Source organism: Amblyomma maculatum, chromosome 3 (assembly GCF_055883805.1).
Source record: "Amblyomma maculatum isolate TAMU_Amacu chromosome 3, ASM5588380v1, whole genome shotgun sequence".
NCBI classification, from domain to species: Eukaryota; Metazoa; Arthropoda; class Arachnida; order Ixodida; family Ixodidae; genus Amblyomma; species Amblyomma maculatum.
In genome coordinates, this window is record NC_139346.1 from 173617391 (window position 1) to 173636832 (window position 19442).

At 43.9% G+C, this 19442-nt stretch overlaps 1 protein-coding gene across 1 annotated transcript; it reads left to right on the top strand.

The window, feature by feature from the left end:
* Nucleotides 1-2722: 2722 nt before the first annotated feature.
* Nucleotides 2723-11364, top strand: LOC146196975 (uncharacterized). The gene is made up of 3 exons (XM_084598691.1): nucleotides 2723-2878; nucleotides 9183-9548; nucleotides 10981-11364. The coding sequence occupies exons 2-3, from the start codon at nucleotides 9224-9226 to the stop codon at nucleotides 11196-11198; spliced, it is 543 nt and encodes a 180-aa protein (XP_084454817.1). The 5' UTR covers nucleotides 2723-2878; nucleotides 9183-9223; the 3' UTR covers nucleotides 11199-11364.
* Nucleotides 11365-19442: the final 8078 nt, after the last annotated feature.

Here is a 19442-nt window from a genome sequence, read left to right on the forward strand (position 1 = left end):
GGCAGCAAGATGAAGTCGAAGTGCATGCTAGGTTTCATCTTCATTTATTTCACGCGATTCTTCAGTGCTCGAGACCTATATCATGATCAATCACAGCGTAGGCACAGTCATTACGTACATTGGACTATTATTTAGGCGTAAGCATTTAATGGCTCATGACTCGCCGGCGTGGCCGCGCCTGCGTCCGTAGGTACGCGGCAGCGGTCAATCATCTTCAGAAGAATTAGGATGGTATCAGTACTGATAAATACTGTAGTAGTAAGTGTATAAACATTATTTAACGATAATTAATTAGTCGATGATTAAGCTGATAATTAGCAAGCTTTGAGACATCTTAAACGCACGCACTGCGCATTCGCAGTGGAGTACATCTCCAGTCACTTCTCGAACCACAAGAGAATGGTTGCAGATGTCAACCCCAAACGTCGTCTTCCTGGAGCGGGCTGGCTCTGATTCCACAAACTTTACCTTGTGCCTCCTGAGGTAATTTTGTGTAGAATTTCAGTGTCATTTCTTGGATTGCCTTGATTACTACCTGCTGTCTCTGCTTTATTTTGTGTTCGCTCTCTTTCTTTCCTCAGGGGAAAGTGGGCCCCCGGGAGAGATGTAATTAGTGCTTAAGTCGTAAGCTCCGGCCTCATTTTGACCCCGCAAAAAAGTTATGCTGACTGACGGGAGTCATTTTACTGATGAACGAATTTGAAGGCGGATCACGCGGGATGGACATCCTTGATTGAAAATTTTGAGCTGACCAGTTCACAGAGTGCATAGTTTCGTACAGGCTTCTTTGAAATACGAGCAGTTGACTTCGATCTATCATTCTTAAAGATTATAACACTTACGCAGTCTATAACCGCTTAAAGAAACAATGAGAAAATTATTATTATAGTGATTTATTATAGAGTTTCAATGAAATTGGCTGAATTAAACGTAAACAAATATTTTATAAATTAAAACAAGAAGAAAGAAAAATAGAACGAAGGTATCACCGTCACAGACGGTCTTCCCAAGCAAACTTCGATCACGCCACTGCTTGTCCTTTTTTTTTTCAATTATAAATTAAAACAAGAAGAAGCAAAAATAAAATGTAGGTATCACCGTCACAGACGGGTTTCCTAAGCAAACTTCGATCCCGTCACTGCTTGTTTTATTTATTTTTTTTTTTTTCACATAGACTAGCCTGAATCGCAATCTGCTTCCAGATAACACTAGAGTTCACAGTTCTTAGGTCGCCATCAAAACGGCCACTAGTTGGAATCAAGCAGCGGGGAAAGATTTTCCGGGTGGGGGGGGGGGGGGGGGGGGGGGGGGGTAATTTGCCTTGACGACTTGCAAGACCGCGTGGAATAAGCGTTACCCAACGAAATCGCGGACTGGGGATCTGGACCTTCCTGGAATTCTCCGTTTCTTTTTTTTTTTTTTTTTTTCAATAAAACGTTTTCTTCCTCGTATGGCCGTGAAGCCTGCTTTTCGCCTCTTCCTGCACGTCTAGGTTTGTGGAAAAGCGACAAGTCTAGCGGCGACACGGAGGCGTGTTTCTGCCAAAACCAGCGTTACGTTATGCTCCCCGACATACGTCACTGAGAGATCAGTGCCGGTACTTCTGACAACCTAACGAAACGAAAACTAAACAAATATGTACAGCCAATGGCCCATTCGCTCTTTCCGCAAGATGGAGGATGCACATCAATAACTGCAGATGTCGCAGCGACGTATTTCTATTCTGTCAAGGGCAAAGAGCTCTAACCTGCCGGATGATCTCCAGACTTGTATGAAATGTTTTTAACGGCACATTTTCTCTCGAAAGCAGCCCAGGATGGCTTGTAAACGGTAACACACAACCAGAGGGGAAATAATAAATTATTGGTGTCCTGTAGTAAACGTATACTAAAATGAAAGGAAAGACGATAAAAATTGTATTTAATGGCTAGCCTGAACTTCGTTTTTTCTAGAAGAAAATCAAAAATTAATCTACAAGTCAACACACCCTCGTGAAAAACGGCTTATTTGGTGTAAACACTTAAAAAGAGCAAACGAGGTAAAGTTCTAGTTTAATAATGGGAGTCCGGCCTGTGGTTCAAGAACCGAATATTTCATCACATAGACCGGTTGTCCGCTGCCAATACTACTCTTAACCGTTTTAGCAACTGAATCATTGAATCACGGTTTGAAAATACGGGTTGCGGCTGGCCCGGAGAACGTTGCTTGTTCCGCGACGTGGGCTAACATCCACAAAATAACAGGGGAACTATGCGGTGTCCTTAGACTAAGCACCATACCCTTTTCAAGCTGTTCTTAGTGGTCAAGGACAAATTCAAGGCTTATCTCCTGATCGCGAGGATTGCAAACTATTGGGGGAAAACAAGGCAGGTCCTAAGCTTTGATCATAGAAATGAATATAACGAGATATAAAGGGTTGACGGTAGAAATTACAAGGAAAGCAACGGGACAAAATTCTTGCGCCAAGCAGTATAATAACGATAAAACCGCGAAATAGTCATCGAGTAGGTCTGGTGTGACGGAATAGATTAGATAACATTGAAAAAAAAAATCAAATGAAAATGTGGCAGGCTTTGTTTCATCATATCTTTTTACCGTGTTCCGTCAAGTCAGCTCCGTGCGTAGAGAAGGAGCTCGCAATTCGCGGATCCTGTCGTAAAGTGCTGGCATGTCGACAGGGACTTGGTCTGGCTGAGCTTCGCTGCGCTCATTTGCTTCTATCTGAGGGCAATTAGTATCGTGACGATAAAGATAATCCTTTCTTCTTTTTTCTTTGGCGCATCGCGTACGCGCTTTAAAAGCCTCTGGTACCACCCTTCTGGAGTCACATCGCTTTCCCAGCATACGTGAGTCCGAAGGAGACAGAGAATTGACTCAGGTGAGGACGGCAGCCGGTTTCTCTTCCTGCGCTGTCATGCGCTGCTAAATAACGTCTTAATTTCATGAATTCGGACAGAAATTCTCACTATAGTGATTGGACCACTGCTTTTTATGGGCTAGTGACACCAGGATCCCAAAAGGGCGAGAGCTAGAATTAGCGGTTATTTGTCCAGTAGGTTGCTGTCTTAGAGCACTGCATTATATGCAACTGTACTTGGATGCCAATAATTAAGTTAGAAAGAAGGCTAAGAAAAAGTCTAAAAAAAAATGTAGAGCAAAGAGGAGTTGGAGGAATTTTATAGCAGGTAAAAAAAGAATAACAAGGCAATGCCAAAGACAGGGCCTGTGACGCGCAGAACTGGCAACAGTCGTTATGTGAGCCAGCGAATGTGTTTCTGAACAACTACAGGTCAATGGATGTTAAGAGCTTCCCCTTTGACACGGGGTGGTGATAGTTGCCAATTATTGTCAACCTTTCTATTTGTTCTTTTCAATTTAGACAACTCGTCAAATTTATCTACTGAAATTTTAGATCCGGGATATCCTACAATTCTGCGCTATTCAAGGATTACATAGGTTATATGGGCTGTAGGTAATGCATGCGAAGTGTTTTTGCGGTATCATTCAAACTGGTGACGTAATCGAGAATTAAATCTTGAGCTTCTCCCCACATCAATGAAGGTCAGCGGAAAAGCGCGGTAATGACGTCACATACGGTAATATTTCTTATTTCCGTTGTCTTCGTGCACACCCTGCGAGGCCTTTTCTGATGCCGCCAAGCAACGTTTCGTGGATTTTGCTTTCGGTAGCGTTGTTTTTACTTCGTCAAACAAAGCGTTTCTATTCGGGAAATCTACTGGTGTCATCAGTGACGTCATCACGAACCCCCACCCATCGTTTTGCAGTGCAGAGAAGACTGATAGTCATCGCGGTTTTAATCGCTAATTACGCCCCTGTTTCAAATGTTAGCGCTAAGATATTTCCTATGCTTAAGCTACAAATTTTAATCATGTGACCCCTCGAAACTGCAGTGTAAGATGTTAAATTGTTTCTGGGCATCCACCGCACATAGCCCAAGTTTCATCTTCTTGATTAAACTTCCTTTTGCAGCTTCGCGTTCCAAAACATCCTGATCTAGCTTCAAAGAGAAGACCGCTGCCTCTTGAGTTGTCATAGAAGGTCTCCTTCTTATTCTGAGTTTTCCTTTTTCTAAATAGGTCTAGAGTTGGATTTTTTTCCATTAAATTATTTTAGTTGTTAAGTTCTATGTCCTTTAACTGTCGTTTATTGTTCAATATTTGCTCATCCTGTGAAAAATTAAAAAAAAATTGTCTTCTGTTGCGTTTTTTTGTGAACCACGTGGTTTGCCTTAGGTCGGCTACTGTTTAATGCTAATATCGACGCCACGGCTAAGCTTTTATCGCTGGCATAATGCGCCTGCCGGAGAAAAAAGCAGCTTCGCTTATATCGGCGTGACTGATTCTAACGCCGCTTCATATTATACATGTTTATCGCGTTAGTACGCAGAAGGCAAGGGGATCGAGCCATTACACACTGTCTTACTGAACCCAAGGCTGTTTTTATGCGTGTTAGCTTGCATACACAGTAAGCATATGCAAACATTCCTCTCTGTACGTACGTCGCATTCTAAAACGAACGCGCCGGCTTTCGTAGGAATTAAGTTTATGCCAAACAGAGATACAGAGTTTTGAAATACTCGACTACTCTTTTTAATCCTTCATGGCGAACAAATGATAGCGTTATATTTCACCTCATCCGCACAAGAGCCCCAAAACATCCACTCTATAATGCCCACGGGGGCTGGGCATATCCGTGGACTGGGACACAATATTTAGGCCTATAGGACCATACCAGTTAGGCATATCAGGGAATTGGTCTGAAGTTCGGCATCGATAGGCCTTATCTATAATTTTTGCATGCATGCCTTATCTATGACTTTTATGGGCAAGTTCCGTGCTCGGGGCTTATTCATGGATAGGGCTAGACGTAAATCATGTGGTCCTTAGAGGGCGCTTGTGCTCCTGGGCCACACAGCGAATTTGCTTGGGCCGCTGGAAACCGCTTCCCAGGCCCCTTTGAGATCCTTTCATCTGCCAGCACATAGATAGCTTTTGGCCACGACACGCTGCAACAACCCTGTCCTTTGAAAGTCCAATTTCCATATAGAGCTGCAAAATAAAGTATGACTTCACGTTGAGGGAATTCAGGGACGAATTCCAAGGGGATGTCACCGCTTGACAGATAATTGAGCTCAGAAGACTCTATGGGACGGCGACGGTAGCTCCACCGATGTTCTCAAAGACTGAATTATACGGTAGAAATCACAGAACAAAAACATCTACAAAAAGAAGTCTGCGGCTAAAATTCTCTATCGCACACTTTTCAATATCAGAAAATTTTTGCAAATATTAGAATAAAGGATCGAAATTTGAACTGCTTTTAAGCATGGATAAAAAAAATGTATATATTTGCGAAAAAGACAATTACGACTTGCTTTGACGAAGAAAATGCATCGAAAACAGAATCCTGTATATTTCTCTGCATACTGAAACCGCCCGACGCTTCACCGACATTTCATTACAATGAAAGTAAACAACAGAAAACCCTGCATTTAATTAGGTTCCATGAGAGTACTATAGATAAAGCTTTAAATGAGACTGTCGATGATTGGACAATTACTCCACCGCATTTGGCACGGCGGACATTGATGTCCCTATGAAACATTTCACCGATAACCATGCCGACCAGTGCTTATTTGTACACAATTAGCAATAACAAAAAGTGTTTTGCTGTAGGTTTATGTGATGTTCAATCAATTTCAATTTAATTCAATTACCGGCTTCGAGGGAAACATTCAATAGAGAAAAGGTATTTGGCGGCTTTAAGAGGTCCAGAATAATCCGGCAAGGCATAACGTGCAGCTCGCGTAAGGAAAACAAAATGCCGCCGCACAATCAATTTTACGAAAACATAAAAGCAGAAAGAAACATTAATGAAGCAATCATAGAGAAGTTGCAAATGCGCACCATAATATGCCAGATATACAAAAGCACAAGCCAACATAAATAAATTAGTGACGGCGAAAACGAAGCTGTCGAAAACGGACAAAGAAACGTATAATTATTCCAAATTTTATTAAATAATGCTAAGCGACTAAACTGTGTGACAAAAGTCTACTTTATTTTAGGCATATCCGCGATACCCGTGAACATTCTGTTTCTCGACTGTCCGCATTGCTTAAAATATATCTGCAATACCCATGAGCATTGTGTTTCTCGGCTGTTGGGCTGAGTAAGTCTGCCGTCACGCTTTCTTTCTCCCATTTAGCGCAGTAGCTCTCTATCGCACCTGTACCTGTGCAGATTTCGGGCCAATTAGAGCAAGGACTAAGTACTCAGGTAAACAGGGACGTAATCAGCGGGGTCGTTTTTACGATATTGTCAGGCAGAGACGGAAAAAAAAGCGGAGAACAAAAAACGCCTATCAGACGTCAAGCTCGTCCAGCCGTCTTCTTTGGCACCAGTGCCCGTACGTCTCTGTGAGATCACCTGATGGGTCGAGCTCTTTATTTCCCCTTTCCATTCTTTCCTCCTCTGTACATGCTGCGAAATCTCGGGACCAGCGTCCTAATATTGTGAAAACCAGTGCATATTTCATATCTGCTTGTATAAGTTATGTTGTCAGGCTACACGTACTGTCCTTAAGAAGGGCGTTTCTAAGTCACAGGTAGATTAGATAGATAGATAGATAGATAGATAGATAGATAGATAGATAGATAGATAGATAGATAGATAGATAGATAGATAGATAGATAGATAGATAGATAGATAGATAGATAGATAGATAGATAGATAGATAGATAGATAGATAGATAGATAGATAGATAGATAGATAGATAGATAGATAGATAGATAGATAGATAGATAGATAGATAGATAGATAGATAGATAGATAGATAGATAGATAGATAGATAGATAGATAGATAGATAGATAGATAGATAGATAGATAGATAGATAGATAGATAGATAGATAGATAGATAGATAGATAGATAGATAGATAGATAGATAGATAGATAGATAGATAGATAGATAGATAGATAGATAGATAGATAGATAGATAGATAGATAGATAGATAGATAGATAGATAGATAGATAGATAGATAGATAGATAGATAGATAGATAGATAGATAGATAGATAGATAGATAGATAGATAGATAGATAGATAGATAGATAGATAGACAGATAGACAGACAGACAGACAGACAGACAGACAGACAGACAGACAGACAGACAGACAGACAGACAGACAGACAGACAGACAGACAGACAGACAGACAGACAGACAGACAGACAGACAGACAGACAGACAGACAGACAGACAGACAGACAGACAGACAGACAGACAGACAGACAGACAGACAGACAGACAGACAGACAGACAGACAGACAGACAGACAGACAGACAGACAGACAGACAGACAGACAGACAGACAGACAGACAGACAGACAGACAGACAGACAGACAGACAGACAGACAGACAGACAGACAGACAGACAGACAGACAGACAGACAGACAGACAGACAGACAGACAGACAGACAGACAGACAGACAGACAGACAGACAGACAGACAGACAGACAGACAGACAGACAGACAGACAGACAGACAGACAGACAGACAGACAGACAGACAGACAGACAGACAGACAGACAGACAGACAGACAGACAGACAGACAGACAGACAGACAGACAGACAGACAGACAGACAGACAGACAGACAGACAGACAGACAGACAGACAGACAGACAGACAGACAGACAGACAGATAGACAGATAGATAGATAGATAGATAGATAGATAGATAGATAGATAGATAGATAGATAGATAGATAGATAGATAGATAGATAGATAGATAGATAGATAGATAGATAGATAGATAGATAGATAGATAGATAGATAGATAGATAGATAGATAGATAGATAGATAGATAGATAGATAGATAGATAGATAGATAGATAGATAGATAGATAGATAGATAGATAGATAGATAGATAGATAGATAGATAGATAGATAGATAGATAGATAGATAGATAGATAGATAGATAGATAGATAGATAGATAGATAGATAGATAGATAGATAGATAGATAGATAGATAGATAGATAGATAGATAGATAGATAGATAATTCCTTTTTTCCTCTATTTTGGTCCTCCCGCCGTTTTACCGCTTTAAAGGGGGCAGGCGGACAATGCTATCTCTTTATTTCGTGCTAAAATTAGGCACCTTATTACACGCTGTAATCGATAGTAAATTTCAAACCAAAATGGAAGCACCTTTCCCCGCCGCTGCAACTGATGCCAGTGGCGTTGGCAATTCACTGTTTACTTTCCCTCATATTTTGTTTATGTCATTATTAATATTATTTATTGTGCGATAAAAGCGCATCATCGGTGGCAACACAAAATTACGGTCATAATAAGGGCGCAACACTCCAACTATTCTAAGAAACTGTCACCTCCCATCACTGTGTACGCGTGGAAACGGTTAGTGGGACGACACGTGTATTTCATTGTTTGCTCTTTTTCCAGCTGAAGAGAGTTGCGCTCTCTGTGAAGGCGGAAATTTCTAATTGAAAGGTCGTATTCAATCTTTGAAATCTCCAGTTTTTTTCTTCGGTGTTCTTTCAAAGTTAAGCTTACTTCTTGCGCTGTAATTTTTGAAAGGCGAGGAGGGCTTTTTCTTTTTATTTCTGCATAACTTTCTAACGACATGAGTTTAACTCAATGCGCATAAAAATTTCAACGTATGTACGTAATTCCGTCTACCGAGCTATTGGGCTGGTATAAGCTCTTACAGCGTCCACTGTCTCGGCTGGCAACTCAACTACGAGTTCCCAACGCAAACAACTTGCCAAGCACTGAAATTTTATTTTTAAATAAGCACTATTCTTATGAAAAGGCGCAAACTATGAAATTCACTCCTCTCATCAATAAATAGGAATCTTTCTTGCAAAAGCTATGGGCAAGAAAGGTCTAACATTGCCGTTTTTCTCAGAACACACAGCAGCGGAGCGGCCCATGAGTGTCCCCTTACGTCGATCACGTAGATCTCTTAAACGCGCCCTGAAAATCTCAGTTAACGGACATTCTCGTATTTTGAGCGCCTTAAAACACAAACGTTCAACACCCCGACCTTCTGCTCAGGAACCACACACCATGCAGCGATTTAACCACCTCTGTGCGCTTTTGATGTTATTCGTCTTTGAATGCAGGTGTGAGTACCGACTCCAAGTCCAGATAGTCAAGAAACAAGATGGTCAACGTACAAAGCATGAGGATGGTCTGGGCTGTCGCTTTGGTGATGGTCGTCGTCGTGTCCGTCAACTTCCAGCAGGTCGCAGCGAAGAAGGCGAAAAAGGACCCAGCCTCATACGGACTGCCTCCAGCCGCCAGCTCCGACTGCGATGGTGTCGCCGTTGGTATGGGAGGTGCCACTAAGGTGGCCGACCCCAACGACTGCACAAAGTACTCCCTCTGCCTTACTTCGTTTGGCTTCAAGCTGGACTGTCCCGAGGGGAAGCACTTCAGCGCCGTCGAAGGCTTCTGCACATCCCCGGAAAAGGCTGGATGCGATCCCGGTGCGTGAACTCATGCGGCAGCGTGTAGTTAAAGTTCAGGTTACAGTTAAGGTGCACATCTTGGATAAAAATATTCCTGCCTAAATAAAGCAGCGTTTACTTGCTTTATTATTTAATTAGCATGCAGGCACTTGGTATCACTAGACGCACACGACGGGCAGAGAGTATTCTCGAGCGATTAACTTGCTTGCAGAAGAACTCGCTTGTCCCATTTGTTTCGTTCATACTTCTCCTTACTGCTGTCCGTGTCCAAAGAAGCATATACTGCACTGAACTATGCAAAATCTAATAGCCGAATTTCCAGCTTTGTTGACACTTGAGGATGCATAAGCATATAAGTTATACGCCAATGAAATAAAGACCCCGGCCACCACCACTAATACTTTCACGCCCAATACTCACCTCTTTACCTGTAAGTTATTGTCTCAGACATCGTCCGTCGATTCTATAATAAATGTAGCAATCTGCCCTTTACCCTCAACAATGCGACCTAAGTCGTAGCAACGTCGTGACAGGGAGGCATTCATTAGCCGTGATGCTGTAGTTTCTTTGTGCTGAGCCAGCCCTTCCAGCTTGCATATGTTCAGTGTCTCGTGGCATAGCATATGAGCGCGGAATATCGATAGAAAGGTCTAGATATCTGGCATGCAGTCATCGCTTACAGGTACCTTTAACGTTTCCATTTGCTGGCGTTCATGCAACTCGTATCACTTGCGTGCGGTTGCTGCTTAGCAAGCAAGATAACCGTGCTGTAGCGTAGCGATAGTGTCAACTCTACTCCACTAGTTCGTAGTACTAACAACTCACAGTCCTTTGAGTATCCAGAATTGAAGGGTCTCTATGGCAGACCCACCACTTGAAGTCTAAAAAAAGCACAGACGATCAATGAGATTCTGGCAGCGTTGTTAGTACGCGTTAGAACGAAAGTCTGCCTGCCGTCCGCGTTCCGGCGTTAAGTCTAATTGCTGTTCTGCCATTTGTTGTTTCAGTACGTAGCTTCGGCTGCTGGACGACATTTGTGTCTTCGCTTTTGCTGTGGTTTCATGGTCACTTGAAGGCTATTGGAATTGTTTCGGTGTGTAGTAAAAACAATCGTCTGGAGGTTGCGTGGAGGTGGCTGTTGGACTCCGGGGATTGGACTTTGGTGTAGGTGATAGGTGCAACTTCCAGTACCCGGAGGGAGCTCAGAAAGTGTAAGCCTGTGCCAACACGCCGATGTGAAAGTGATACAGTACACTTTCTGCCATTATGGGCATTGTAATGCTTAAGCAATAACAAAATACAGGCCCTAATTCATGTCTCTCTGTTACCCACATTGTATTAGAGGCGTTGATTTTCCGCAAGCGAAGGTCCATCTCCCCCCTTCTTCCCCCCCCCCCCCCCCCTTGTTTAACTCTGAAATTAAACGGGCCGTGGTCTTTCTCTTCCGCAGCTTTTGCCACGGCTGCTCCCGCTGCCCCCGCTGCTGAAGACGCCACAGAAGAAGCAGCTGGAGAAGTTGCCGAAACCAAGCTGCAGACCGAGGCCAATCTTTACACTGCTGAACAGGCCGAAGAAGCTGCCGATGAAGTACCGGAGGTCGCCGGTGAAGCCGGACAAACTGTCGAGGACGTGCAGAACTCCGCCGATGAAGTCGTCGCCGAGGTTTAGACGTCACTTGGTCTACGCTCGAGACTAAGAGCGAAACGACTAACGGGTCTTCGTGGCTCAACCATTCCATACCCACAAGATTATAACGAAGAACCAGCGGAAGCAGCTACGGAAGTAATTTTGAGCCAAATTTGTACGAATGTATAAATAAAATGAAAAACAGAAATCGTCGTATCTTCCACGGCGACCCCCCGCGATACATTAGTGGTGCGGGCGGAGTCTGACTTTGGACTCCATCTTACCTTATGTCGGTTGCCAGACATTTTGCTTGGAGCGATGCATACGTGGCAGCCCCGTGCACGTCATGAATACTAAGAAAACTAAGAATATTTTGCTCTCTCTGACGTTCTTCCATGCTGTATACTACGGGTCTCCTACGCCTATGCAAACATACAACAATGTCCTATAATCAACGTTTACTTAAGATCATGCGTGCCTGAATACATAATTAAATTTAAAATTACGAATAATTTCAACATGAAGCCCAAGAACCTTAGCAGTAATTTGGTCGTTGGGGGCAGGATGCACTTTTTTTCTACGTAATTCTTGAAAAGGGGAATACTTTGGAACACATTGAGCGCTCTCTGAATCGTGATGGCAATTCGATTAGAGAAGTAAGGTGTCACTCTATCACACTGATGGATGCTAAATGTAACGTGCGTACGTTTTGACGAGTGCAGGTGGCTCCTTTGTGCGTTTTTCTGGGTTATAAGCGCCTTGGGTTCTAAAAAAAAAAAAAGGACATCAACCAGTAGTCAGTTATGTTTGGCGCTCTCTTATAGTGTTTCTTCGAAAGCTCATTACGAACCTATAGCTTACTCCAACCTCGACTTTTGACTCCAGATATGGCTTCCATAACCATATAGTATCGGTAATGTTTTCATTTTTCCTATCGTGGGTTGATACCAGAAATGACGGGAACTAAAAGGGTGTATGACAAAATAATGGTGCGCTTTACTCTGCTCCTAGTGAGGAAAAGAAACATTTACCCTCTTATCAGTCAAATAGTATTCTCTATCTTCATTTTCTCCTTCACTCGCGGTGTCCGCAGTGCAGAAATGTGCACGAGTTATATTCGGAGGTGTATTTAAAGATGTTCTCATGCTGTAACTAAAATAGTAGAGGCCAAATAACTGGGCTTAATGATATTGCGACTAAAGTGGCAGTCTTTGTACATCGCAGAACTTAGAACCGTTCACAAGTGGAATAATAAGAGATACTGCGTTCAACTTATATGCGTAATATATGTAGCTGGTCTTCGTGTCGTATGGTTTGCTTTAAAGTCGTGAAGCAACTCTTTGCACCCATCACACTTGAACCCTCTGAAAAGGAAAGAAACCCCTCATGTTCACTTGCTAATATTTTTGTGTTTCAAGGGGGGGTCGTTAGTTTTCCACTTTAATGCCCAATGACAACCCTTGCGCTCAGAATAATCTTGAAGGCGAGTGTGAATACAACAGCAACGTTTACCTATGCGAAGTTGGGTGATGAAAACCACAAGTAAAACTTGCCTGTAGTAGTGCATAAATGCTGCTCAGTGGAGATAGGAATCTTAAAAAAAAAAAAAGCAGTAGTGAATGTGCACTGTATTCTCAAGTGGTGCAGTGGTAAGACGCCCGACTACTGTGCCGGAATTCCCGGGTTCGAACCCGACCTCGGCGGCTGCGTTTCTATGGAGGCGAAACGAAGTGGCGTCCGTGTGCTGTACGATGTCAGCGCACGTTAAAGATCCCCAGGTGGTCGAAATTGCTCCGTAGCCCTCCACTACGGCTCCTCTTTCTCTCTTTCCACTTTCACTCCCACCTTCTTTCCTTCCCTTACGGCGCGGTTCAGGTGTCCACAGACACAAGTGTGACAGATACTGCGCCTTTCCCTTCCTGTGAACCAATTATATAACTCTCCGAAGAATAATTTTATTGCTGCGTTTCGATGGAGGCGAAACGAAGTGGCGTCCGTGTGCTGTACGATGTCAGCGCACGTTTACTCCGTAGCCCTCCACTACGGCTCCTCTTTCACTCTTTCCACTTTCATTCTCATCTTTCTCCCTTCCCTTGAAACGAAGAGGCGTCCGTGTGCTGTGTGATGTCAGCGCACGTTAAAGATCCCCAGGTGGTCTAAAATACTCCGTAGCCCTCCACTACGGCTCCTCTTTCTGTCTTTCCACTTTCACTCCCACCTTTTTCCCTTCCCTTAAGGCGCGGTTGCAGTGTCCACAGAAAACAAGTGAGACAGTTACCGCGCATTTCCCTTCCTATAAATAAATAAATAAATCTCCCTTCCCTTACGGCGCGGTTCAGGTGTTCATAGAAACAAGTGGGACAGATACTGCGGCTTTCCCTTCCTGTTAACCAATTATTATTATTATTATTATTATTATTATTATTATTATTATTATTATTATTATTATTATTATTATTATTATTATTATTATTATTATTATTATTATTATTATTACAGCTGTCTAGTGGTGCGCACGCTGCAATCTGGGTGTCTCCGCGTACAGGGCGCCCATTTCGACGCGATCGTAAGTGTGGGTTTTCGGTCCTGTTAGGTAGAGCTTTCCGACCACTTCCATTCGCTTCCATTCGACAAAGCGCCACGATTCAGCACATAACCCAGAAATTGAAGCGCAGCAACAATCGAAAAGGCTGCCACGGACACCGATTTACGAGCGCTCAATCACGATTTTTTTCTTTTTCAACCCGTCTTAGCAGGAATGGTGTGTCCTGCGTACAAGAAATCCGTTCTCCCCACGAATGACCTCTGTTGATTCGACCGAAAACAACGGACGTATGCGAAATAAAAATGGTACGCATTTCTGCTCGAGCAACAAGTAAGATCAGCTGATCTGGCGTTAATTAAGCGCTCGAGCCAAATTTATGGCTTCGATAGATTGATCCAACGCCTTTTGCGACGTACGTATGCAATGTGCCGGGAGCTGGGAAGCCGAGGGTAGCCAATAATGAACAGATTTCCCACATTTAGACATTTTGATTATTGGAGAACCTGCATCCAAGTGATTCATTTACGCATTGTATCTTCATTTTTTACCAGCATACTTCAAAAAGGGAAAAACTATTGAACGTCGTGTTTCACCGTGTCGAAAAGCCCTTCCAGTTCATGAAATCCAGTTTCAATGAAAATAATTATATATTCCAGTTTGTTTTATATTGCTAATAAATCGCTGCAGATAATATAGCTTCATTTTTTATGAATGGCCAGCATGGGATAACCAAAACGAAGCAGCGCGATTTCTTCAAGAACAAATGCCTATCGGACTTTTAACATCCCTGAGAGAAGCCGTAGGTGAGGCCTCCAGAAATTTCGACCACTTGGGGTCATTTCCCGTGCCTTGACATCACACAGCACACGGCCGCCTTGTTTTTCGCCTCTGCAGAAAGCCGGCCGCAGTGGCTATGACCGAACGCGCGTCTAGGATTCAGCAGTTAAGCGCCCTAACCACCGAGCCACCACGGAGAAGCCTTTCTTTAAAGGGGCAACCAATGATAGATATATTCAGGCTTCTGTTTCTTGTTCCTGCGCTAACAGAAATAACAAGAGAGCACTTTACAAACCTGTGTCTATTCGGCAACTGGCGAACACAGCAAGAGCAATCGAAGTGAAATGCAACTGCTTTTTATATAGCGGTAACAGCCTGAGCGGTGACGTTACCTGCAACACTGCATTGTACTGGCTTCAGAATCGCTTCGTGACAGTTCCTGACTTGAACAGGCTTTTTGTCACAAAGCAATCACAGACGAATGGAGAAGACAACTGCCCTTTCTTTCCAGTGCTTTAAATTCAAGGTTCCTGGTTCTACGTGAATCACGACTCAGGATATGCCTGCTTCTGTGCGCAACACATCCCGTGCTTGTAACTGTGCGCTGAAAAGTTGCTACCTGCCTAAGGATGATGTTTAGTAAAGATATTTTTTTTTTTCAGAATATATTATATTCGGTCCTTTTTTGTGAATATTCAGTTCCTCATCACCAGAGCATAAAGATGGCGCTGCATTCTAGCTTCCATTACTATAATTGGGGATAACCGCCAGTGGTTGTGTGGGGGTAAAAGATAGCAAGGACAGCGGGCAGTTAGAACTATACTAGGACTACTGAACCATGAAACTGAACTATACTATAACTATGAAATAGAAGGCATAGAATTCTTATTTCACTCACTAGTTAAGTGTAACAACCATAATCCACCTTTATCCACCTTAGTCCACTAATATCCAACTGATTTCACCGTCCAAAGTACTTAAGAACTTAACCTAACGTAATACGGTCTTAATCCAGCAGAAACCGACCTTGGTTCACCGTAATAAAACTTAATTCGCCTAAATTTCTAGTAATCCAATGTAATGAACTCTCAATCCACCAAAATTCACAAAACTCTGCCCTTAATGCACCGCGATGTACCGCAACCAAAGTTATTGGTTTTTGTGAAGTCGGGTTAACCTTCAGAATTTGACGCCAATTCCCGATTGCTTCCCGGTGTGGATGACGTTACAATCCTGACTGAGTGCACGTGGTGCGTTGGGAGGTGCACGTAGAGTCGCACGCGCGAAAAAGGCTTCGCTTTTTGCTCGATCATTCGTGCTTTTCCAAAGAATATTTGAGGAAACGAGAGCTGTCCGCCAAAGTTCAGATTTCGTGGGATTTAGTAGTAGGTGGTCATTTATACAATATAACATGAAAGGAAGTAAAAGATGTTTGCCAGCCCCGGCATCTGCTATTTAAAAAAAAACTGAAGCACCTGAACTGGCGCGGCGGAAATAAATTGATAGCGAAGGACAGGGAGGAAGGATCAAAGAGGTGAGCGGCAGGGAGGAAGGGCAGGATTTCGGGGTCCAGATGGCCAGTTTTGGGGTCTTGGACAGAGACATTCTCTCCACAATTTCTGCTGACCCTTTATGCTCGCCATTTATGTGAAATATTGCCAGACAATATCTATAAAGCCCCGCTTCAAACAATCTGGTCAGTAGTACCTGCGTGGCCCAATAGCTGCGCGTCTTACTCTTCACCCATGTGGAAGATTCGTACATATTTTCTGTACACTATTTCTGTGCATACTTTCCGTACACACTTTCTGCGGGTGCACTTTGCCCCGTGTGCTTATTAATGTTTACGCAATAAAGAAGGTAAAATAGTTTTAAAGCAAAGGAAAGACGCCGCAAGTGTAACTTGAGGTGCAGAAGCTGAATTATGCCTTGAGGGTAGGAAGGAGATAAAGAACGGAGAAGCACCATATAGGGGGCTCTGGGTAAATTTCTACCGCCTGGTGGTGATGGTAGAAATATTTTATTGCCATTGGAACAAATACTGCATGGCACTTGAGTGCTCCCTTACTACATAGGAAAAACCTTTATAAGGCAAAAGAAAGTCATTGAAGAGCAATCCTCCTCATCGCACTGGAAATGATCTTCCGTTGGTCTTGACTTGAGGTGCTCTTCATGAGAGACTCCCAGTAGGACTCTGCTAAGTTCAGTTATGGGAGATGAGGAAAGGTGGGGCATGTAAGAAGGATGTGTATGAAGTGTCCTGGTTTCCGCAGAGTCTGCATGATGAGGAAAACTGGTCTGGGTATCGGGCATGTAGAAGTGTAGAGCAGTCCGAGTCTACAAGCTTCGCCAGTGTACGGCCTGCGCTATGGTGAGAGATAGGGCTGGGGGTGTATATTCACTTCGTTCGTCCCGGTAATACAAGAGAATATCACGGAAGGAGAGAAGGCGCTCCTCGGCCTGTAGAGGGGGCTCCATTCCTCTGGCCCGAAAAGTAAGACCTCGGGCTAAGGAATTAACCTACTCATTGTCAGGGAGGCCAGCATGTGCTCGCGTCCAGATGAGGCTTGAATTGTCTACATGCACTTACATACCACACAGCCCATGACAATCTTTGTGCATTTCGCTGTCAACTAAACTTGGCTGCCTGGGCCGGTATTTGGTCCTTTGCCCTTAGGGTAAGCAGCCGAACACCTTAAACCACTGAGTGAAAGAACAAACGCATCCGGTCTCAGAAGAAAGGAAAACTTTTTTTAGCGCAGCTCTTAAGAGTGCCCACGCGTTCGTGTTGTCATAACCAGCAGAATGAAAGAGCCCAGTGGAGGATGAAAGAGGGTGAACGCGCCGCACATCGGAGGACGAAAGCACGGTGACAGCGGATAGAGCGCGATGAGGGAAGTCAAGAAGCAGAGTACAGCGGCAGTATGAGCAATGAAGAAGGAATAGAGCAGGGAAAGAGTGGCGGAATTGTTTGATCCCCTTTCGCCGGCTGCTGCTGCCAAACTCGCAGGGCGCGAGCAGAGGCTCACCGCCGCCGTTCAGTACTGCGAGTTCCGTATGCAGCAGCCAATGCTGGTGCGACCAAATTTCGCATTGCCGAGCACCGTAATCGTCAGACTGTTTTTCTGGTGCTCATAAGTGACCGAAGGTGTCTATTAACATAAGTAGCCTTTAATCATGCCAGCTTGGATACAGAGGCGTGAAGGTTGCTTTTGTGCTCAATGAAACATGTAGCTGCTACATTTATGTTTCTATGAATTTGATCAGCCCATTTGCTTTCACGCCTGTGGCAGTAAACCTTCACCTCACTTGTCATACAGCTGGGGCGTTGAGCACAGCAATGATGTCATAAGGAAAGACCAAGGCAGAGCGTTCATTGGGCAAACCTGCACCCGTCAACTATGAAGAAAAAAATTAAGGAAAACACTTAGGCTTCGCCTTTTAAGGTATGACGCGATACGTATGGTATCGCCCCACATATGAAGCGATATGAACGTGCATTCGCAGCCTTGGAGTAACGTGCCTGACTGGGAAGAGCACTGTAAGGTTGATTGTAATACCTTCGCACCTCAGATGAGCAACCTGTGTTGGCAGCTCCCACCAACTTTTTATTATCACGTGGCCTCGTCAAGTCGCACAAACCATCGAGGAGTCAGTGCTCTGGCACGTCGGCTGCCAGTTCCCATCTGCAGGCTAAACATATAACGCCGGCGCTGAAATACACGCACGTCGCTCCACCATCGAAACGGCGGCAAGTTCAATGACGGTATGCACAGCAGATACCGAAGCCCCAGTGGTAAGTGAGTATTTAACGGAAAGGAAGGCTCGTGGGTTCCCAGCCCGTAGGGCCGAGAGCAGCCACCTCGCGATAGCGTTAGAGGCCCAGTTCACCGAAAATCACGAACATGGCGCTGCTAGAAGGTAGCTGACATCTGACATGACATCGCAGTGGTAGAAGTGGGTTGCCTGACGTGAAGTTTGGCAGGAGCTGGCAACTCGGCCGTCTCTTTTAATACGGGAGGGTGATTGATATCAGAATCGGCCAGCCAGGACCCTTGCATTCACCTTATTCATAGGCCACGCAGGCAAGTTCATACGGCTTGGTTAAAGCGGGGCTTTAAATGTGGACTGGTAGCCTACACTATCGCGTCATACGCTTAAAGGTGGAGCTTAAGTGTCCCCCATATTTATTTTCTCAGTAAAGCAGCCTTTAACGCTATCGCTTTAATATGGCTATGGCGATGGCAATAGTGATACCCACTATCCGCGGCAGCAGAAGAGGATGCCACTGCTTACGGCAAGTTGTCGTACAGTGCCGTTGACAGTGTAGTAATCATGACAGCTCTCTGGGAACAACACAACTGTCACGGTGAGAGAACTGTCTGAAGCTGGGTGAATGCCTTCCACGGGAAGGAAAACGTGATAAGTTCGTTACCCTGTGGCGATAAGAGCCAAATAAGACCAGCATATGTTATAATACAAGGGTTAGCGTTACTGACATATTCGTTGTTGACCCAGCAGCTCACTAAAAAAAGACACGAGGCATAAGCACTGAATTATATCTCAGAATAACAGCTTGTGGGGCTAGTTGTACTTCACTGCAGCGGGGGAGCATTGCGCAGTGGAGTGCGTTGGGTTTGTTTACGAGCCATTCTGCGTCTGATAACAGCGACTGATAACAAAGGTACAATGGAAGAAGTGTAATTGACCGCTGATGAGACACTAACCTACACTAAGGATCGCTCTTGTAGCCCTATGGCTTCTTGCGGCTTTTGAAAGCAAGCATTTCATGGAAAGTCACTGATACATAAAGAAAGTATCACTACTAGATTAGGAACATGTTTTGAATGAAACAAAGAACGCTCGAATAAAATGAGTGAATATTTGAGGTCTTCACATGTCCTGCATGTTCGTACACCGGAGATCAGTTCTTTTTACAAAATACAGGGGTCTACAGGTCTGGA